The sequence below is a fragment of the Ambystoma mexicanum genome, chromosome 12, assembly GCF_040938575.1.
Source record: "Ambystoma mexicanum isolate Mex_15411 chromosome 12, UKY_AmexF1_1, whole genome shotgun sequence".
In the NCBI taxonomy this organism is placed as follows: Eukaryota; Metazoa; Chordata; class Amphibia; order Caudata; family Ambystomatidae; genus Ambystoma; species Ambystoma mexicanum.
In genome coordinates, this window is record NC_090936.1 from 668,604,452 (window position 1) to 668,628,449 (window position 23,998).

The window sequence follows — 23,998 nt, forward strand, 5'->3', positions numbered from 1 at the left end:
CTTCATGAGTGCAAAGTGCTCTATTGCAATGAACAAAAAGGATACCAAAATGTGCAACTCCCATTGAAAACCTTACACATTGCAATCTCTTGCAAGTTAGCTTACGTGGAAAGATAATTTTTAACTTTCCTTTCAGCTCAAACAAAAATGTATACATTGGTTCTGTCCACTCATGCAGGGCACAAGTCAGGGGTTCATGCGAGATCTGTGTAATTCATCTGCCTACCGTTTGTAAAGAGGGGACTCCCTGCCCATATGCCAAACACTCTCCCACAGTGCCTGATAAGGTTGAAGCACGTGTAATCACGCATAGGAAACTGTGACATGTGACTGAATCTGCCTAAATGCTACAAGCTCTAAGAATGTGCTTGCCTTTTTGGCAGTTATTCAATACCCGCAAAGCGTAATCCTTTGTCCACTTACCACATCTCCTTCCCACCAAACTAAAGGATAAAAGGCTATATGGCTGGTTCAATGTCTCCGACTCTTCAACTTCACATTCCCCAACAACAGCAGATACAGTGCTTTCTACCACTCTCTAACCACTCTCTGCCTTAGACGTTTCCTGTTAGGGGAGAACGGCATATAATGTAATTTGAGAGCTTTCGCCAATAAGAAAATATGGGTTGGGAAATGATAGACGCATCTTACACTGCCTGGCATGAAACTGACTCTTCTCCAGCCGTGTTGAGATAGAAGAGGCAGCACGCCCGTTGGTAAGTGTTCTGATTTCTAAACATCCTCTCTTATTACCAATTTCAACAGCAGAGCATAGCTCTTTTTCTATGTCTCACACAACATAGTCCTCACACCTATTTCTCTATACTTCTCTTAGGAGACTGCCCTAACTTAAAGTGCCTAAAAAGCTTCTCAGGCAGGGCATGTCACGTTGCCTGACCTATAACTGACTACCTCAGCCCTTCTGGTCTCCACTACCTCTTATGAATTCAAGTTTATCCATAGGTTTTTCCTGTTGGAACAAGTAATGGTCACCTCTCATTTAAGCAGGTCTCTATTCTTCAAATCGGGAAAAAGTGTTCATTCAATCCTACGCTCCCTTCTAATTTTAGACCTATTTCCCTCCTTCCTTATCTCACTAAGCTTTTAGAACGTCTTGTCTATTCCCAGGTTTCCTCCTTTGTCTCCGATAATTCTATTCTTGATAATTTTCAATGTGGTTTCCGTTCTTTGCACTCTACTGAAACTGCTCTTCTTTCAGTCTGTTACTCCCTATTGTCTGCACAGTATTCTAAACAATCGTCTCTCCTAATCTTACTTGATTTATCTGCTGCTTTCAACAACTTTACTTTTGGTGTCTCTCTCTTCTTTTGGGTTTTCCAGAACTGTTCTATCTTGGTTCCGTTCCTATCTGTCTAACAGTACATATATGCTATCTTGGGCTGGGACATTCTCAGACACCTTTGTGAGCTTGACATCATGGAAGGATACACAGACAACAGATTGAATGTATAACAAAAGGGCTTTTATTAAAGACAATGTCAGGATGGAGTAAGGCCTAACTTGCCCTTGGACACAGTGGAATTTCCTTACCTAAAGAAACTAAGGATAGTCTGCGTGAATTTAACTGAAAAGACTGTCTGTGTCCAGAACCTATGCTGGCCCTCACAACTAACACAAAACAATGTGTGGGGATTTCAACCATAAACTAAACAGTGTTCCAAACGTGAGGTTCTGAGCTATTTCCTGCTCAGGCTTACTCTCCAGCCTCTTTTCTCCCAAATGTCAACCAGTTTACCACAATGTTCATTTCACCTTAGTTTGGACTTGAATTAATGAAGTTGCATACCTTTGTAAATGTCAGGATGCCCTTCCCCAAGATCAATATATTTCCAGGGCAGCACGTCTCGGGGTTCCCTTCCCCAAGTTCAATATGAAAAGATGACACACAAAGAATTATCTTAACGTTTTGTCTTTAAACTGAGTTTGCACAATTCTTTACAGCTCAGGGTTCCCTTCCCCAAGTCTTATATGCACCAATGATAGTTTTCCTTTAAACACAATAGCAAGCTATCTTGTTAGCATAAAGGGGTTCTCTGGTCTTGGCGCAATTGTTAGACCAAACGGTCCACCCATTACAGGTCACGCAACCAGGAACCTTGCATTTGCTTTCAGCAGTTCATTATTCAACATGTAGGAGTTCTCTAGTATAGGCACAGTTGTTGGATCACACAATCCACCTATTACAGGTCACACAACCAGGAACTTCAAATTCTCTTTGAGTAGTTCAATATTCAGCCAAACAAATGGTTTCTTAAGTGCAGCTTCACAGCTTCAATAAACAAGTGGTTTCTCAAATGCAGTTCCACACCAAGCACATTCTCACCCTTGATTTCAGCTCTGCATGCAGAGCCCTTTATTCAACTTAGTTTCCTATTTTTCTTCAGTTCATAGTTCAAGATTAGCAGGTTTGTTATTTGCATTCAATTTGGTATTCAAGGTTAGCAGTTGTGCGATTTCATGAAATTCAATATTCAAAAATGAGCAGCCTTGCCTTTTCTTTCACTTCAGGATTCAATCAATGCAGTTTAGCTTGTTTCATTCAACTCGGTATTCAATAAATGCAACTTTGCTTGTTCCATTCAATTCGGTATTCAATACAAAACAGTTTTGCTTGTTTCATTCATATCTGTATTCAATAATTGTAGCTTTGCATTTTTCATTCAGTTTGGTATTCAATAAATGCAACTTTGCGTATTTCATTCAGTTTCGTATTCGTTAAATGTAAAGGTTCCTTACTATTGCAGAGCACTACTATATTCACGGTCCCTTGGAGCACCCAGGTGGATTCAGTGTCCCCGAAACCTACAAGAACTCGGCAGCTCGTCTTGTAGGCTTCTCCCCAGGCGGGAAAGCCTGTTGGCCGGGTGATATGTCCAGCACATGTCGGCTTCTGTGCTTTGCTACGCCTCCGCTCCATGGCAGCTCTTGCTGTCCGCCTTCTTTTACAAGGGTTCCCCGGTCTTGCACAATTCCACCAGCAGGACTCCCGGGATCTTTGTTGGTGTCTCAGTGGCTTGGCTTCTCGCATTCCAGGACGTCCCTGAGTATAATCTCTACCCAAGTTCCCCAGGTCTCTCCGGCTGCTGCATCCTCTTCCCCTGCTGCCTCCATGTGCTTCTGCATTCCACTTTTTAAACACACATGGTCCTACAATGGGCAGGAGGTAAATTCCATCAAATGCTGCCTGACTCTGATTAAAAAGTCATGCCAGACCTTCATGCATCTTCTGCGTCCCAGTACCAAAGTGGTGAGAGTAAGTGGTCTTCATTACTCTCAGTTGCTTCTTCATCTCACTACTAGAGTGGGGAAAGTTTGTAATGTTCATTACCCTGTCAGTTCTGCCTTGTCTCAGTACCGTCAGGTACCCCAATAGGCGAATAAAGGGGAACTGTTCTACAATTGCCTATAAAGGTCAGGTTTGGGGTTGGTCAGTTTTCACTAGATTAAAGGGGATACTGTGTTTTGTCCCAAGGTACCTCATCCCTCTTCCTTCTCCCCTTCTTTCTACCACGTCTGGGTTGATAGCTCCTTCCTTCTCAGAGACCAGGGAATATGGTGAAAAATAACCCATAATCACTTCTGGGATAGGGGTTCCACCCTGAAAGGAGGGTGTGGAATACAGTGTTTTACCTCAGGCCATCCTACCAATCCCCAAGGACACTCCATCCAGGTGGTCCTCCCTCTCTTGTCCACCCCCAGGGCTAAGATCAAACAGCAATGGCCTTTTCCTGCCACCTGTATAGAGGATCCAAGGGAAGTAGATGTGAGAACACCCTCAGGTTTCTTACACCTCGCCTCTTTTACATGGTGTTCCCCAAAGTTCTGTTTTGGGACCTTTTCTTTTTTCTCTCTATTCTTCTCCTCTTGCCTCTATTATTTCTTCATTCAGGATGTCTTACCATTTCTACACTGATAATATTCAGCTTTTTCGTCCTTTACTCCTATCCAGGATACTCTGATGTCCTGTCTTCTGGCTAATAAAACCCGGATGACCGATTACTTTCTTGTCTTGAATTTGGCTAAGACAAAGATTTTCTTCTTTCCTGCTACTACAAACCCCTCCTTCTCCCTTGGGTCAATTTCCTTTCCTCCCTCTCTACTTAATATTTCTTGTACAGCTCGTAATCTCAGTCTTTACTACAACACCGTACTCTCATTCTCTTATCATATTTCTTTACTTTCATGTTTGTGTCGCTTTCTTATTTTTGGAGCAACTAAACGCTTGATCTCTTCTCTCATTTTCTTCTGTCTGTTTTACTATTCTTGCACTCTTTTTCAACTCCCTGCTTCATGTCTGGCTCCTCTTAAATGTATCTTTAACTCTTCTATTCATTTGCTATGCTCTTTGTCTCCTCGCAACTATTTCTTTGTGCTTACTTTCTCTCGGGTGGTTGTCTTTTTCACTCTCGTCTTAAATGTAACTTTCTTTGTATGGTTTTTAAATCTCTTCACGGTCTTGCACCTGTATATCTTTCAACTCTAACATCTTTATTTCCCTTTGTGCACCCTGCATTATCAGGCTATTTTTCTTTAAACTGTTCCTGGTTCTCCTTGCGCTGAGTCTCATTTCTGGTTTTTTTCTTTGCTTGCTCCTCTTCATATCCACTTTTTCGTTCAGCTCTTAAGAACCTTCTTCTTCACTCTTATACTATTGCTCTTTTGATTTCATGAAATTGTACTGAGTTTAATTGTACTGTAAAGTGATGTTGTATAGCGCTTTGTTGTAAAGCGCTTAATTAATGCAAAATAAAATACAAATACCTCTTTCATCTTCATCACTCCTTCACTCCAGTACATATAAATATGCTTAGTCTTATATTTAATTAGCAATGCTTTCAGAACTTTATTTCATTCCCTTTTTTAATGGGCGCTACATATTTATCTCTCTGATTTGTAACATTGCATTAAAATGAGAAGACAATGATTCAGGTGGAGTCAAATAGCAAGAAACGATTATTCTGGAGCCGAATTGTTTTTTTTCAGCCGGAATTTGGTTGAATACTTACTCAAGGTCGAAGTTAGGTACACCCCTGGTTGGTTCCCTTAGGCTGTGTAACCTTGCAAAACTCCTTTGCACCACGGCTTCTACATCTATCCCCTCCACCTAAGTTTCTACCCTTTCCCAAACCCTCCTCTATCAATTTCTTCTTTCTCACCCAAGCACTCCTATCCGTTATTTTAGTTGAATTCTATATATTCTACCCTGCAGGATTCATACCAAATATACTGCAATCGTTAGGGGGTGGGTATTGCGTCATGTAGGTCCTCTGTATGTATTGTAAATCTCTATAAATACATATTTAAATAGAAATTCAAAATTGTAATGAATTAAAAATTGATTAATTTATTATAACGTGCTTAATACCATAGACCCGTCCTTAGGCGCAGGACCGGGATTTGAACCTGTGTTGTCTTGGTTCCAAGACAATTGTGTTGCCCCTGAGCTATCTTTATTTAGGTTGAACATGAGTATGTTACACTACTTCCCAAAGAAAGCCATTTAGTCTATCTGCCTCATTACGAGGTGAGCGGTAAGGGGTTAACGGCGCCGGTAAAGGTGCCGGAGGCATTAACCCCATACCAACCTATTACGAGGTCCGCTCGCGGGACCCGCTCTGGACATCTGGTTTTACCAGACTTCCTTAGCGGGTCCTGCGGAGCGGCCCAACATGCTAACAACGAGCCCGTCATTAACGGTCCCGTTGTTAGCATGCTACCCATTAACATTGTGCCCTATGGGGTCTCAAATGGGAATGGGGATGGTCCAGGTTCCCTGAATGGGGAAATACCGGGCCCTCCAAGGTCGGAATGGCCCAGTATTTCCCCATTCAGGGACCCAGACCTGAGTTTGGAGGCAGCCATGCCCTTTTTTAAGGGCATGGCTGCCTCCAAACTCGTAATGAGGCCGAGTGTGTTTTTCTATTCCTGTTTTAAGGTTAGGTGTCTCTCTTCACAATACCCAATTATTTCGCATAGTTTGTTCTTATCCCAGAGATGCAAGCACAGTGGTCCTGGGATCTCTCTCTACTACCATTGTACAGCGAAAAATAGCTTCTTTTAGCTTTGTTTTTTTTGGTTAACTTTTCAACCTCAGTTGGTCCTGCCTGAAACTATTCCAAGGAACATATGTTTTAATATGTTGTTATCGGATCCCATGTGTTCCCACTTAGGCTCTGACATTTGGAACTGCTACTGAAGAGTTTCAGCACTTCTTCGCCTTAAACTTTTGCAAAGCCTCTTCACATCTTTCAGATTCAAATGGTTCTCAAGGTTTTGATCATCTTCAGCACTTAAAGCTTCTCACTGTTCACAACACTGCTCAAGCTTGAGAACATTTCATGGCTCTCACCACCTCTTATTGCAAGTGATAGTGCATCACTTTTGAGGTTACATTTCCTTTTTGGCTCCTTAGCACCTCCTAGTTTCAAGTGCTTCTTGTGATCAGGGAGCCTCATAGCAACAAGTGCTTTTCAGCACTTGCAGCACCTTACATGTTCAAGTGCTTGTCAAGGCTTTTCACATCTCTTAGGTACAAGTGCTGTGTCTTGTTACAGTCCTGAAATTTCTCCAGAACATGTAATTATTCAGGGTTCATTCCCTTGCTTTGGATATGCTCTGCTTTTTTACATCATAGAGTTGGATTAAGTTAATTACCTGTAACTCTTGTTCTCCAGCGTGGGTCTGGCATGGATTCACATGCTCATGAATATTCCCCGTCATCAGGCTGGGAACCCTCAGTAAAAGAAAAAACAGTTTCACTTTCACTTGAAAACCGTATTTCTCCTCTAAACCAATCACTGTCCTCTGGGTCATACTGCCCACATCCAATGACAGTTCTCTCCATAATCTCGACCCCTGTGATCCCTCTCCAGACTTTGTAAGCCCGTAAAGTGGCAGTAAGAACCAAGAAGAGCCACAGAGGACAAGGAGGGAGGGTTTGCATGTGAATCTATGCCAGACCCATGCTGGAGAAGAACAAGTTACTTTCCAACTGATAACGTTCTTTCTACTGGATGTTCCTCCAACGTATTCCTCATCTTACATGTATTCCATCCAGCATTAGCTGCTTTGGAAATTTTTTCTCGGCAGAGGGCGCCGTGCATCCATGTCGATGTCCTCGAGTCAAAGTCCCACGAAGGCCCCCGTCGAGGGTGAGGTCATCGGGTATACAAATAGCACGAGCGGCGCCCGTTGACTTCAGTTCTGGTTTTCCCCTCTTGCTCTGCTCTATAGATAGTGTAGGTAGCCAGGTGTCAGCCTTGCAAAAGTTGAAGTGGTAATAACACCGGAAAACCTACAGAGGGGTAGGATGGGATGGCGATGAGGAATCCATTGGAGGAACATTCAGTCGAAAGAACGTTACCACATGGTAAGTAACTTGTTCTTCGAATGGATTGTGTCCTCCAATGTATTCCTCATCTTAGATAAACTCCCAAAGCAGTGTAGAAAGCTCTCTGGAGGAGGGAGTAGATTTTTAATATTATATAACAATGCTTAACCAAAAGGAAGCTCTTTATAGTGGGAAGCATCCAGACTATAGAATTTAGAAAAAGTGTGCAGCGATGATCCAGCTGCTGCTTCACAAATAGCTTTTATGAGAACACCTCTTTGAAGGGCTGTCGAAGAAGCTATGCCTCTCGTAGAATGGGTCCCCAAGCCTTCAGGTGGATCTTTGCCCACCAATCTGTAGCATTCTGAAATGCAAAGCACAATCCAACGTGATAGGGTTTGTTTTGACACCGACTGACCCAATTTCCTTCCGGTGTAGCCAATGAATGTTGATTATCCACTCTTGGAGAGCCTAGAAATGTAAACACTTAGAGCTATTCTCGGGTCCAGCCTGTGCAATCTTTCCTCCACCTTACTGGGATAAGGTGGTGATAGAACATGGGCAGAATCATTTTCTGATTTAAATGGACTTTAGGTAAGAATGAGTGTTTAGCTCTCAATACAACTCTGTCCCTGTGGAACACAGTATAGGGTGGCCCAGAAGACAGTGCCGGCAATTCGCTCACTCTTCGTGCAGATGTTAAAGCAACCAAGAAAACGGTTTTGAATGTTAGTAATCTTAATGGAAAAGTGTGCAAGGCTTCAAAAGAGGCACACATTAAAAACCTTAGAACCAGATTAAGGTCCCAAACTGGGACTTGGAAAGAAGAAGGAGGAACACATTGGTGAGTCCCTGAATTGTATTATCAAAGGAATTTTAAAATAGGAACATTCTTCCAAAGAGCGCTTGAAAATGGAAAGCGCTGCAAGATAACCTTTAGTGGTCCCAACATTGAGGCCTCTATGTGCCAGGGACAAGAGGAAAGACAACATTTCTGGGATAGAACACAGAAAAGGAACAACATTCTTTTCCATGCACCAGTTGCAAAACTTCTTCCAGCGGCAACGGTACAGAGATTTTGTTGCTGGCCTTCATGCCGAAAGCAACACCTCCATGACGTCATCTGGAAGGTCCCAATCCTTGTATCTCAGCCTTTCAGATACCAAGCATGAAGGTTGAGAGTCCTGCCCTCTGGATGGAGAACCTGGCCCTCCATTTGTGAGAGAAGGTCCTCCCTCTGAGGAAGACGTAACAGAGGGCAGATGGACATGTCTAGAAGGTCCGGGTACCACATTCTCCTGGCCGAATCTGTGGCAATTAGGATCATGCGGTTTCGGAACCGTCTCAATCTCCTGATGACTTGAGGAATGACGGGAATCGGAGGGAACGCGTATAGCAGTGGGAAATTCCACTCCACCACAAACGCGTCCCCTAGGGCTCCTCTCGGGGGAATTTCCTTGAGCAATACTTTTCCCACTTCTGGTTGATTCCGGTCGCAAACAAGTCTACTTGAGGGGTTCCCCAAAGGTGAAGATCTCCTGAAGGACTTCCTGAGCCAGTTCTCACTCGTGGGACACCGTACTCTGCCTGCTCAGAGTGTCCGCCATCATATTCTCCTCCCCAGCTAGATGAACTGCCGTTAAGGAGTTTCCGTCTTGAAGTGCCCAATACCAGGGCCGCATTGCCTCTCTGCACAGAGGTAGTGACCCTACACCTCCTCTTTTCTTTAGGTAATGCATGGCCACTGTGTTGTCCGTCATTATCAGGAACATTTTTCCCCTGACAGATGGCAGAAAAGCCTTCAGTGCTATTCTGATTGTTCTCAGCTCTAAAAGGTTGGTGTGCAGTGTGATGGCGACCAACAACCGCTGATTGTCAGATCATTGGCTTTAGCTCTCCACCCCATGAGTGAGGCATCCATCACTACTGTAATCTCTGGCCATGGTTGCCAAAAATGTTCTGCTTTTAGGATGTTCTCTGTGCAAGTCCACCACAGGAGATCCTGCCGAACCTTGTTCAGAATCTGAAGGAGATCCGTCATTTAACCTGAGAACTGGGACCATTGAGTCTTTAAAGCCCATTGATGGGATTTCATCCTCATGCGTGCTTCTGGCACTAGGAAAATGCAGGATTCCATGAGGCCAAGCAACCCCAAGAAGTCGTAGGCCTGGAGATTTTGGGCATTTTTGAATTTGGAAACTGACTGAAGAATGTCTTGAGCCCTCGACTTGGGAGGCAAGCTCTTTCCCAAGGATGTGTCTAATACAGCCCCAATGTACTGGAGCTGTTGGGAAGGTGTCATTTGTGACTTCTTGAAATTGAAGGAGAAGCCCAGTCTGTGGAGGAAGTGGCAGGTGACTTTCAGATGATCCAGTGCTTGTTCGGCAGAACGTGCCCTGATCAACCAATCGTCCAGGTAGGGGTAGATGTGAAGCCCCCCTCTCCTGAGGTGTGCTGCCACCACTACCATTAACTTGGTGAAGACCCTCAGGGCGGAGGTCAACCCGAATGGCTGGACTCGAAAGTGATAGTGCCAGTCAACAACTACGAACCTCAGGTATTTTCTGTGCTTGAGATGGATTGGAAAAAGAAAATAAGAATCCTAGAGATCCAATGACACCAACCAATCCTGAAGTTGAAGGGCTTGAAAGATCTGAGAAAGAGTGAAAATCTTGAACTTGTCCTTCCTGAGGAGCTTTTTTAAGCATCTTAAGTCCAAGATGGGTCTCAGTCCTCTGTCCTTTTTGGGAATCAAAAAATATGGGGAGTACCATCCCTTGTTTCTCTCCGCTACAGGTACTGGTTGTATAGCACCTTTCTCCAGCAGGGTTAAGACTTCCTGCTGTAGGAACGGGTCTTGAAACTTCAAAGAGTGTCTCCCTGGAGGATTTCTTTGAGGTTGCGTTAGAAAAGGGAGGCAGTAACCATGGGCTATTATTTCTAGAGCCCAAACATCTGAAGTAATGGCTCGCCATTCTTGCAGATGCTGTGACAGCCTGCCTCCCACAGGGGTCTTGTGATGCAAGTCCTCAAAGTGGTTTTGTGGCGGTTGCTGCAGCCTCTGATGGTAAAGAGGCTGCAGCTGGGGCTGGCTTTGCATATTTTGCTCGTCCACCATGAGTGGCTTTTTTCTGGCCTCTTTGACTGGCCATTCCTCATGCCTTTCCATATGAGTAGTAGTAACGATAGGATCGTCCCCTCCAAGATTGTCCTGATGCACGAAAAGGCTGAGGTTGCCTAATAGCAGCTCCTAAAGATTTGGCAGCCGCTTTTGAGGTCTGCAACCTCTCAAGGCTCTCGTCAGCCTTGTTGCCAAAAAGGTGAGACCCGTCAAAGGGCATGTTCAAAAGACGGTTTTGCACGTCTGGTGCGAAACCCGACTTTCGCAACCATGCAAATCTGTGGTACTGTAGTAGTGGCCATGGATCTGCTCACACTATCTGCAGTGTCCAATCCAGACTGAAGGGATTCCTGCATGGCCTCCTTTCCATCTCTAACAATGGCTAGGAATCCTTCCCTTTCTTCCCTTCTGGTATGTGCTCCGCCACCATTGCAATGCACTCCCACAGAGTGTACGAAAATGTTGACAAGGCATATGTGGAGTTGGCCGATTTTAACGCCATACTCCCAGCTGAAAATACCTTGCGTACCCAACCATCCGTACACTTGTCGTCCCTATCCGGAGCGATGGAAGGGTATGCCACCTTATTTGAAGCTGTGGCTGCCTGGACCACCAGACTCTCAGGAGTAGGGTGTTTGGACAGATAGCCGGGGTCGCTACTGGAAGGGTGGTATTTTGAAGTGAGGGACTTATTCACAGGAGGAATTGAGTCCGGGGTCTCCCAATTTTTGGTCACCCTATTTTGGAAGGCTACATGGAAGGGTAAAATCGGATCTTCGGTGGGGCCATGATCCAATATATCAGTCAGATCATCCTAGTTGGTGGTTTAGCCCATCCTAAATAATCGACCACCTTTGTCATCAGCTGCCTGTATGACGGACTGGCATGTTCCCCTGGTTCTGGCCTGCCAAAATCTGTCTCAGGTGAAGTGTCAATTCCACTTGAATTATGCAAGGTTTCCACCAGATCTCTCATTCTGCTTTCCTCAGAAATTAGGCATTCTGGGACATTCGGGGTGCCATACTCTAGGCAAAAAGGAACACCCCCCCTCCTCCTCCTCAGACCTCTCTTGTTATTCAAAAATGGAAGTTAAGGATTTAAAATGTTCTTTCCTTGGTAGAGGTTTATACATTTTTTCTGGAGGAGGTGTTGTAGTAGAGACTGAAGGCTTTACAGTCTTTGCAGCTTTTCTTTTTCTTTTGCTGCTATTTTGGCAGTTTCTGGCTGAATTCGAGCCTTTGAAACATTCGGCGCCAAGGACTTCGGGGTCGACGTCGAAAAGGGCGTTGATGGTGCCGACGAAATAGTAGTCATCGACGGAGCTGGCTTCGAGGGCTTCGAGGCGCTCTTCGAAGGCTCGCCCTTCAAGGTGTGTCGGGTTCCAGACGGCGTTGGTGACCTCGAGCAGTCGACTCGACTCGAGCAATCTTTTTCGCTCAAGGTCCTGGAGGGTTCCCGATCTTTTCTCCTTCGATCACCCGGGCTCGAGGGCGCATGAGTGTCGGAACGGTAATGCTCCCGGCCGGTACCGAGAAAGGCGCGGACTGAGGCTTAGCCTTTTCGAAAAACTCCATCATTTTAATTCTAAATGCTTCCCATTCTTCAGAGGAGGAATGTTTTGTGGGGAATTTCATTCTCTTGGGGGATTCGTCCGAGGACGATGTGGAAGGGGACCAGTGGTATCTTTTTTTGGACTTTTTTGTCGAAGGCGAAGAGTGGTGTGAACCACTTCGGGACCTAGACCGATGCTTTTGCCTTTCGGGTTGAGGAGATTTCTCCTCATGGGACCTCAACGCGACGCTTGAGGCTTTTCGGTCGGGTTTTCGACCTACCTGTAGATTTCCCTTCCTCTCTCGCAAGGCATTCCCCATCATTGCATGACACTTCGTACAGGCCTCCATGTCGTGGCCTTCATCGAGGCACCACAGACATTCTTGGTGCGGATCTGGGATGGACATTTGGAACCAGAGGATTTACACTTTTTGAACCCCGAACGCGGGGAAGTCAGGGTCGACGACGAGGACATCTCGAATATCGCTTCACAATAACTGCGCCACAGAACTACTCGAGGCATGCTGAGTCTCCGAAGCAACACGTGCTGCGGAAAAACGGAACTAAGGCCTACTTGTGTACCCGATGATGTCACCCTCGACGGAGGCCTTCGAGGGACTTCGACTCGACGACATCGACGCATGGCGCCCTCTGGCGAGAAAAAATTTCCGAAGCAGCTAAAACTGGATGGAATACATCTAAGATGAGGAATACGTTGGAGGACACAATCCATTCGAACAAGAGTTATAGGCAAGTAACTTCATCCTTCTCCAGCATGGGGTCTGTTATGGATTCACATGCTCATGAATAACGATCACACAGCAGTACATAAACACAACCATGGGAGGTTGCAATGCTCAACTGAAGTAATAAACACTCATCCCTGGAACAGACTCACCTCAGGCAAACAGGTTATGCAGCACTGCTTGGCCAACTCGGGACTCCTCCCTGGAATCCCTGTCGATGCAGTAGAATCTCGGGAAGGTGTGTGTCGACCTCCACATATCAGATGTCGAGCAGGGGCACACCAGAGTGAAATGCAGTTGTTGCTGCAGTGGTTCTAGCGGATCGGGCTCTTGGCTGGTTCGGCAGAGGCCTGTTAGCCAGCCAGTGACAGTGCATGATGCAGAAGGACAGCCACCTAGAGATGAAGCCTTCGACAAGGCCTTCCCAAGATTTACAGGCCCAAAATTGATGAACAACTGAGAGGTCTTCCGAAATCTCTTTTTGCAAGTCACATAAAACTTCAAGGCATGAACAATGTCCAGCAGATTCAAAGTTCTTTCCGCTGGCGATGACGGATTCGGGAAGAAGACATGCAACACCAAAGTTGTTGAGGTGAAACTCCGGTGGCACCTTCGGCATACAGGTGGGTTGTGTATGCAGTACCCCCTTGAAGCGTGGAAGGACAAGTATGGCTGCTTGCAAGACAGGGCCTGCATCTCCCCGACACACCTGGCCGAGGTGATCACCAAGAGGGAAGCTGTCTTCCACGAGAGGAACTTGAGCAGGGCTTGATGCATTGGCTCAAAGGGCATCCCTATTAGTTTAGTGAATACCACATTGAGCTCCCAGGCCGGGCCAGGGTCCTTCACAGGTGAAAAAGTCCTGAAGAGGCCTCTGATTAATTCCTTAATGAGTCTGTGCGACCACAGGGAAGGCCTACGTGGTATCCAAATGTATTGTGATATTGCGGCCAGGTGCACCTTGATAGAGGCATGTGCAAGTCCCGCCTTGGCCAGAGAGAGCAGTAGTTGCAGAGCCATGACCCGTAGCGGGGTAATGTATTGAGTCCGGCACCATACAGAGAAACACTTCCACTTATGGCCGTAGCACGTCAATGTGGAGGGGGCTATGGCCCTGGCCAGGATCTCTTACATTCAGCAGGTAATGAATAGCGTCCACATTTCTAGGCCTGCAGGAGCCAGGCCCTGAGGTTCAGCAACGCTGTGTTATGGTGCAGAACCGCCCATCCCTCTCTGGCAAGAAGATCCGGGAGTAGCCGTAGCCTGAGGGATGAAGCCACTGACAGACATAGCAGGTCTGGGTACCAAATTTGCCACAGACAGGCCATGGCCACGAGTATCATCCTGCAGTGACACTGTCTGAGTGTGTTGATCAATCGTAGCAGGAGCGGGAATGGGGGAAATGCATAGAGAAACATTGCTTCCCAAGGGAATAAGAATGCATCCCCCATGCTCCTCGGTTGCGGTAACCTGCTGGAACTTGGCGTTCACCTCTGTTGCAAAAAGGTCGATCTGTGGTTGCTCCCACTCATGAACCAGATGGTCCACCTGGTCCTTGTGAAGCTCCCATTCATGGACGGAATGCAGTTCCCTGCTGAGCGAGTCTGCAATGGTGTTGTTGGTGTCTGGCAGTTGGAAGGGAATGTGGAACATGTCCTGATGAAGGGCCCAGTGCCACAGCTTCTGGGCCTCTCCAGAGAGCTCCAGAGAGCGTGCCTTCCCTGCTTCCTGATGTAGAACATGGTGGTGGTGTTGTCCGTGAAATTCCTCACCACTCTGCCATTCAGAGATGGAAGGGAGGACTTGAGTGCCCAGAAGACAACCGGCAGCTCCAGGACGTTGATGTGGAGTGATTTCTCCTCCGGCAGCCCTAGTCCCCTGGCGTGCAACTGTCCGTTGTGCACTCCCCAACCTTCTAGAGAGGCATCCGTGGTAACCATCTCCTGGTTAAGGAGGAACTTGGAATGGGGATCCCTTTGTGAGATTGGAGCAGATGACCCATCACTGTATCATCCTTCAGAACTCCTTGTTTATGGGGACCTTGTCCATCCAGGATCCGTAGATCTGCAGCTACCCCGCATCCAGAAACTCCTGGAGAGGCCTCATCTGCAATCTGCACAGGCGGCCGAGGTTGATGCAGGATGACATCGCATTTCTACTTACTTCCCAAAATTCATAAATCTGCAGACAAATCACCAGGTTGCCCCATTGTAGCAGCTACCAATGGAGTCCTACACCCTTTGGGAGTATAAATAGATACTATTTTGCAACCGATTATTCAAAAGTACCCAACATACATTAAACTCAAGAACATCCATTGGGAGGCGAATGACATCTTGGTAACCATTGATGTATGCAGCCTATACACGTCCATTCCACATGGCTTGGGTCAACAAGCGGTGGAATGGCTGCTACTTCAGAAGAAGACGTAGGAGCTTCTAAGGAATGGATCATCATATTACTAGAATTCATTGAGTTTAGTGGGAAGTTTTACCTACAGAGAAGCAGCACCGCAATAGGAGCTACTATGGCTCCAGCTAATGCAAATTCATTTATGTGGCATCCAGTTTGGCACATGCATATACGGTACTGGGGTCCTCGTATCAAGAAAATTTTTATGGTATGGAAGAACACAACCGAAACATTAACAGCATTTCTGACATATCACAATATGATTGACAGCAGGATCCAGTTCATGTCGGAAAGAGGTAATCCAGATATTCAGTTCCTGGATGTAGAGACCACAACAATCTCCTCCATAGGATGTTGTCACCGTCCATCTACCATCAGATTTCTTCCCTACAGCCAGCTGCTCCGGGTGAAGCGCATAGTTAATGTTGAATCTGAATACAGACATGAACAGGACTCTATGTTGTCTAGATTCAGAGAAAGAGGATACACAGAAGATGAGTTGACAATAGCAAAAAATAAAGGAGAAACAAAAGAACGGTCAACTCTTCTAACACCAATAGACGAGACAACTTCACCAGAGGGCCCACTAGTATTCATCAGTAAATATAGCCTATAATCAACCAAAATTAAGAAAACTATATTGAAACATTGGCCAATACTAAATTGCAATAACAAACTGCAGAATCTGTTCACTGACAAACCTATTTTCGCCTTCCAACAGAGCAATAATCTCAAAGATCTTCTAGTCAAGACAAAACCGGTAACAGAAAAAGTGCAAAAATAAAAAAATAAAAAGGGGACATACATGGGCATGTCATTTAACAGCTGCAACATGTTAAAAAAAGGAGACATAGTGACACATCCACAGACAGGGGAGAATATCAAATTGCAAGATCATGCAACACCCAATATGTGATCTATTCTATCAAATGCCCATGTGGCCTTCTCTACATTGTTCAGACCAGCCGTAAATCAAGGATACGGTGGAATGAACACAAATCCAACATTAGAACTAATAACTAACTGCTGTCGCCAGACATTTTCAGCAACAGAGACACCAACTGTCACAGATAAAATTCCATATTCTTGAAATAGTCAAAACCATCAACTTAAGAATCAGCAGCAACATAAAGCTCGAACAAAGGGAGTCATATTGGACCAACAGACTTGAAACCGTCTCTCCAAATGGCCTAAATGAAGAGCTAGATCTATTTTGCTATCTGTGAGAAGCAATTTAGCTTACAATACATTACTGCACGTGACAGGAAGCATAAAGAAAGAGATTTGACTCTGCGAGCAACTGACAAGTGCCTGGCGTTACCAAGTATACAGAGACACATCAGGCATTGAATATGATGCTAATTCTTTCAGTCGTGAGCACTCTAGTTGAAAAGATCAGAGTATCATTACCTGGTTTTCATTGACATATAGGAGGTTTGTGCTCTTGGACACTTCACCAATCCCCATTTGTTATAGATATTACATATTAACACATTTCCCCATCTTCTCACACTGACACTGTGTGATTGTTCCCTTAACTTCCATGTAGAGCTCAATGTTGCAATAGTCACCATATCAGTTATCTGCAGGAATATCCCTAACATGTACTAACAAAGCTAAAATTGTGCTGAACCAGTAACATACGAGCAAACTATTTTGTTTTTGCTACCCTTTTGTTCTTGTTCATTTCAATAACATCATTATAATAAGAATTGACTAATGTTTCTCTGACCGGGTGAGCAGTCATCGCTGTTGTATGAGAACAAGAATATGAGTTTCATCCAATACTTTATTGTGCACATAAGGGGTCAAAATGCTGTTTGTCACATATCATTAGAATACACCCAATTGAGGTGCAGTTCTCACCAGGATGTTTTACCTGTGCAAAAATGTCCATAACAATATGTTAAAGTACGTATACTCTGTGTTTGTTTTTATCATGTGATTTACCTATCAGCAGTACTTATCAGAATGTCTCACTGTTGATGTATGAACTTGTTTTTCGGAGAGATATTTTGAACCTTAGAATACTGTACCATTCTATGGCCATCCCAGCCAGGCACAGATTGCAATAATTTAACAAAGCACAGTGTTTTTTCCCCACAGAACTACATCACCCATCAGCTCAAGCGCAGTACGTTTATTCGGCCCTTTGAGTCCGTTCTTAGGTTACAAACACTTGACGGTTAGATGTACTTTAGGTCAGCACGCTATTTGCATGGTGGCGTAAGTATTAACTAGACGCTGACCAATGAGCTGCAAGTCTCTCGCGCCAATGCGCAATGACAACAGTTTGCCTATGGCAACATGACACATTTAGTATATTATGGCTGCCATAGTAACAATTTTGTTCCCAGGCAGGGCATTCACATCGCCTACATGAAGAATACCAGGCTTCGGCCTGCTTCTGACAGTTGATCCTGCGGTTCACAGCAAATGTGCCAGCCAGTTTACTGGGTATGCCCCATATAATTTATCAGGTACCACGTTCAGTCTTCTCTGTTGGTTTCATTTCTATATACTAACAGCTAGATCAAACCTTTGATGCACACAATTGGTGCGCTTCCTATTCTACAGGTAGTGCTGCAACCTCTCCCTGTGAACACAGCACTATCTACACTGTCCGAGAGTTAAGAGTATGTGAAGTTTTGGACATATAATCATATGATTTAGGGTAGTAAATGTCAGGCTTAAGCAATCAGTCAGATTTAGGAGACATATTATTGTTTTCAGGTTCCTAGCACGACTACCCCGACACCACACCCAATTGTCATGCCGAAATCATCACAGGCATTGACATCCATTACAGACTTGCGGTAAGAGACTAGATAAGATATTCATTTCACTATATATCTGGAAGTAACGGAATAGCTTCTCTTCTCCTTGATGAGAGATCTAACTATATGCCCAAGGCATTACACTTTTTGTCATAAGCAGATATAATTGTGTTACAGGAGTTCTGCAATTACCACTGCTCCAACCCTCAGCCTAAGTCAACTCAACCTTCTTAGAGCTTCCCTCTAGGCGTCCAGAGATCGCCACAACATTGACCATCTTTAACCTGAGGAACATATCTATGCTCATGATTGTATTTTTTAATGAGATAATACTGTGTCTAAGTATTTAAGATTTGTTAGAAACATATTTAAAACTGAAACACTGTTGTAATAATTATGTATGCATAGAGCCGCCCTGAAGAAGGACATACCGTCCAAAAATGCAATAGCAAGGGCCTCCTGACAGCACCAATGAAAAATGAGAAATTAAAAAGAAGATTTCACCCACAATATTATGGGTCTACTAGATTTTGTGTACTAGCAGGATTGCTCAGAATATGCCGTAGTATTTACTACACCCATTGGGGTCCTCAGGTCTGGTGATCATTTCACCAGACATATTGCTCTGTAGCAGGATGACATCATGCCCACCAGACTTGATGGCTTGCACCGTCACCGACTACGCCAACGACAGGTGCTGTACCTTCCCTAGTATAGCCACTACCCGATCCTCCAAGGGAGAAGCCAGGCAGTTGACTGTGTTGAGTCGGGGTCCCAGAAACAGAGTGTTTTGCGATGGCTCCAAGCAGGATTTCGGATAGTTGATGGGGAACCATAGATCGTCAGGATACGCATGGTCCTCTCCGTGTGCTGGCCCGCCATTGCCTGGGAGCGGGATCAGATTAACCAGTTGTGCAGATATGGGTACACATGGATTCCATAGAGACGAAAATGTGCCGTCACCGGTGCCAGGCAGTTGGTAAGACCCTCAGGGCAATTTTAGGTCAAAAAGAAGTGCCTTGAACTGGTAGTGGTGTCCCTGGACCACGAACCATAGGAACTTGCAGTGTTTCCGATGAATTTGGATGTGGAAGTATGCGTCATGTGGAGGTGGCAGAGGAGGAGGAGTCATGTGACAACTCAGGTCGGCAGACACCTTAGCCTTCCTCTTCTGACGAGGTGGACATAACCTCGGAGGACCCTGAGGGACCTGTGGCGGAGCAGGCCCCAGAGTCGGGTGTAGCCTCTGCTGGATCTCCGTGGCCAGTGTTTGGGGCGTAGGGTCTGGACTGAGGCGCCGCCTCTTGGGTGTAGGTGATGAAGGCTCATCATCTTTGCAGTGATCACCTCCCTCGTCGTCCGTATAAAAGACATCCAGCTGTTTGCCTTCATCGTCCTCAGAGCTTGTGTAGATCTGCTCCGGTCTCTTTGGAAACACGGTTGGGTTCCCCAACCACGCCTCTGCCGGCACGGCCTTGTCTTCCACCCTCTCCTCCACCTGAGGCTTCTGGGTCGGAATGGCCTTAGGGTCTTTACCCTCATCAGGCACTCCCGCTGCCTTAGCTGCCGCCTGCACAGTTGTATCCCATCTGGGTGGCTTGGACATGTGTGGAGTGGCCATAGCCAGGGCCACCTTCGCTGACCCAACACCTTTCAATGAGGTGGCGGTCATAGATTTACTTGATTAAGTGCTCGGCAAAGCCTTCATCGACAGGGTTGTCATCAGGGTGGCTGGCTCGGAAGACCTAGTCTACGAACCTCTTAATAAATCCTCCTCAGACATTTCCTTCACTGGCTTTTTGCCCATCAGGTAGAGCTTCAATGGTTTCAGGGATTTCCTCTTGGAAAAGGAACCTTTTGTCGGTAGGCTCACCGTGGATGTGCCATGCCCATCTTGGGACTGGCAACAGTGGCAAACCCAGTGGGACCTGCATCGCAGAGCTTGGCCTTTTCTTCGACCCCCGCATGCGGAGCGTCCTCAAAGGAACTCAACCTCCTCTCGTAGGGAGTACTTGCCCCGGACCGGCCAGTCCTGGGTGATGCATGGCCATGCCTGGAGGCAGGGTCGGAGGCCTTGCCCCATTACAGCCACACTGCCATCCTGATATGGCAGTCCTTCCTCATCTTCTTTGAGAAGCCACAGCATACTTTGCATCGCTCCTCATCATGGTCTGGATACAGGCAATAGAGGCATTTACAGTGAAAATCATCTACAAACACGTTCCATAGTCCACACTTGGCGCAGAGCTTGAAGGGGCTCCTTCCCTCCTCCTTCTCTTCGGACATGGTCTGAAGGCACGAAGTTGGCCTCCAGGCCTTCTGGAAACTTTGACGGTTGATAAGCGTAGATGAAGGCCTTCGCTGGCAGCGAGTAACCGCTGTCAGTAACTGCTTTGGTAAAACATGAAAGTCAAACAAAGGTGAATTCAGATTTGATTATTGTCAAAAACTACAAAATAGCTCGGAGAGCAATATGAGGACTCCCAACACTGAAGCGTGCAGTATAAATCTGAAGATGGCCACCAGGGGTGGAGCTTAGGGACAGGACTGTCATTGGGTGGGGGCAGTACGATCCAGAGGACAGTGATTGGTTTAGATGATGAATACAGTTTTCAAGTGAAAGTGAAACAGTTTTTTTCTTTTACCGAGGATTTGCAGCCAGACAGAAGGGAATATTCATCAGCATGTGAATCCATGCCAGACCACATGCTGGAGAATGGCACTTTACAATCTCGAACAGGCCTTCAACTTTAATCCAACTGAAGCTTGAAAAGGGGTTGTCACACTGTTATTTCCTGCTTGTTGCTTCTCTCATACTTTTGGAGTTTCCTACCTTGGTGGACTTCACCATTCATGATATTCCTCATGCCATCCAACCACCTGTGCTCATCTCTACTGCTACTGATTATCAGTGGGGTCCACCAGTGAACACCAGTGACAACATGCAGCTGCCCCCTGCATGCTGCGGGCAGCTCTGTAAGCATCAGCACAGACACTTTGTGATATGAGTCAGTGCATTTCAAAGAGTGCTGAGATACTGGATCCTCTAGGGTTCCAAATGTTTGAAGGGAATTTTGAGTCATGGTCAGCAGACACTAGAGAGAACTCTAAGGGAACTTGTGGATTATCCCTGGGGCCGATCCCTATATCCTGAGGGGCCCACTCTGTGAGCTCGGTACAGTGGAGGCACACTTTTCTGTGAGCCACAGGAGGACGGAAACATAAGGTCTGCAGAGGGTCCAGTGGTAGCTCGAGGATATTCTAAGTGAAGGAAGGCAGTGACACAGAGACTGATATCAGTGGCTCCACCAGTGGGTGAGCAACTCCTGGATAAACCGAGGCGAGCTACACATTAATACTCAATTCCATAAAACGAATTAACTGACATGTCCAGGATGAGCAACTGAGTGGCAGGCTTTGTGTGCCATAAGGAGATACGCAGTGTGATTCTCACCTTTAGCAAGGGCCACACATGTTGCTTCAAAGAGATCTTCAATATTGGGTATACAAAGGGTTGTCCAAGGACAACATTTGAAGGGACCCCTCTGTGAGGAAGTTAAGCTGGGGGCAATATTTCGTTCTCACACTCGAAATGTGAGAAAGATAGGGTTACTACTGTGTGTTGTCATCTTACTGTAGCCTGTGAGAAAGCCAGATATGGAGCAGAGTGTCTGATTCTTGCATCATAGTCAATGAGAATGGGTGGGAGTGAGGGAGCTGTGAGTTCTGGTCTCATCTCCTTGCCAGTGTGTAGGGTGTTTGGCAGAAGAGAATATTGTGGGCTCAACAGAGAAAAGGAAATGACAACATTTCATAATTTCATAAATAGCCTAAGTAGGCCATTAAAAGGGGTAGACCATCTGCTTGAGTAATGGAGGGCAAGAGAGTAAAGGAATATTATTTGAGATTTGAAATTAGACTTATTGATTTTTCCAGGGAAATTGATGGATTGCTTAAACATGCAGTTGAATGGCATAAAAGGTTAGCCATAGTGTGTCTTGGGTGAGCAGGGCAGAGGGTTGCAAAGTCATTGGGGCCGATTCCCGGAGACGCTACTATGAGTAACTCTTAGCTACACCTGGAGAGGGTTATTTGAGTCATGAAGAAAGTTCTCCAGACGTACTTCTAATAAGTCATAAGTAAGTCAGAGATATTCATAGTAACCTCAGAGTTACTCACAGTAGCCTCTTTGTGAATTGACTGGAGTTTGTGGTGGTACAGTCGAGCAGAGAGACCAAATATGTTTTTTTCCTAAGATTAACAGGAGAGCCTAGCCAGACGTTTATGCACAAACTATGTTTTTATGATCCCCTACCTCGCAAGCTACAATTTGAAATAACCCATTCTCAAACATTTACACAAATGGGTTGCCCTTAGATATTTTTTCACCTGATCTGTGCACAGCAGTGCATACAATAAGCAGTTTCATAAAATTCATGCAGAACTGATAATGGCAGTACAACGTTATGATGATAATAAAATTCACAGAGTGGAAATGCTGTTTGCAGCTTTGAGGTTAGTTGCGCATACACTTTTAGTACACACTGTAGGGGTAAAGTTCATGTTCAATGCATTTTCTACACTCACCTGCTGAGGCAGGTGCTCCTGTAGATGTTGGTGCAGGGGGATTAACACCTGTTGAGGATAAGTGGGGTACATGTGAGGATTGCATGGTATTCTTGCTTAATGTACAATGTAGACAAGATGGAAGGCATGATATGTGTAGACAGCAAAAGAAAGTCATTGTGTTCGTTCAAATAGAGAATGTCCACTGCGGATACAATGCAGAAAATTAGTAATTGACATAGTTGGGATAAACACAACATCTTGTAATTCTAGATATCACTAATCGTTTTTGATATCATCAATATATTCGTTTTTGTTGTTTTCTTGCTTTGATTTCATGGAAAGCGTTGACACTTTCCAAAATATATCATTACTTACACTCTTGTTTTCTGACTTTTTTGCAGTCTTAGGTTGTGATGTGCGCTTGCAAAAAAACAGAAGTTGCAGTGGGTTTGTAAACATGTTTTTCATGACATACCCGGTCTTCTGGTTCCGTCTGTTAAGCCAAAGTAAGACCATAAAAGCCACTGAGGGGTACCGGATTCCTGACTAATGGCTACCTCGCAATGCTATGGCACACAGAGACCCACAGTTGCTCAATATCTTTGTGCCAGTAATTGGGTACTTATTTGCATGAAAAACACCCTTTAGAAAAATTCACAACTGTAGGTTTTTCTGTGCCTAGAACTGGGGTATTTGTGCATGCATATGTTTTACAAGTTTCCTGACATCAGATGGTTTTCTTCTCACCTTAGGGCAAAGGGGCAATTTTTTCAAGTGGTTGCATCTTGGGCCGAAGAGGCCCTTTCATCAAACAATAATAGATTCAATTTGATGACAGTCAGGAGAAAATGGTGTTCATGAAAGAGGGTGATATTTGGAAAATAAATATCTTTTCTCTTAGGTAACTTAAAACAATTTATTTTCAGAACTGTATGTGTAAGAAATCTGATAATCTTGCTTTCACTTCAACTTTAAGCAAGGTATATGTTCACCTAGTAGTGGACACATGATACCTCCAGAAAGCTTTAAGGCTGCGTTATGGAATTCTGCAAGGTATGACATGCCCTTTTCAGGAGACCAGCAGGCAGTTCCATACAATAATCACATACGTAATGAGTTGCTGTCGTGAATGGTTGGCCTCTGCCATTGGTGACAAGAAGAAGTTTTTTTGTAATCAATGTTGCTAAAACAGATCCATCCCATTATATGATAAGTGCAAATTAGTTTTACAAAGGCCTTCACTGAGTGCAACTGTCTAGCCAATTAAAAGGCATCTAGCATGCTATCAGCCCATCTGCAACAAGCAACTGCTTGACTGTAATTTTGTAAATCTTTTATTGTGTTAAGGTATAAATTAAACCTTTGCTTATTACAATAAAATGTACATTATAAATAGGAATTCATAGAGTACCTGTTTTCCTCAGAAATTCAACCTTTGAAAGTCAATGGAAAAATATAGTTTCTCGCCAAA

General features: G+C 45.0%; 1 protein-coding gene across 50 annotated transcripts in view; it reads right to left on the minus strand.

Annotated features, from left to right (window-relative positions):
• LOC138513982 (mucin-19) overlaps positions 1–23,998 on the minus strand; it is a 1,848,798-nt gene that overhangs the window by 1,478,406 nt on the left and 346,394 nt on the right. For all 50 annotated transcript variants that reach the window (XM_069629210.1, XM_069629207.1, XM_069629194.1 and 47 more), the window contains exon 25: positions 22,546–22,593. In XM_069629210.1, coding sequence (XP_069485311.1) covers positions 22,546–22,593 — 48 coding nt within the window. The remainder of the gene's footprint in view (positions 1–22,545; positions 22,594–23,998) is intronic.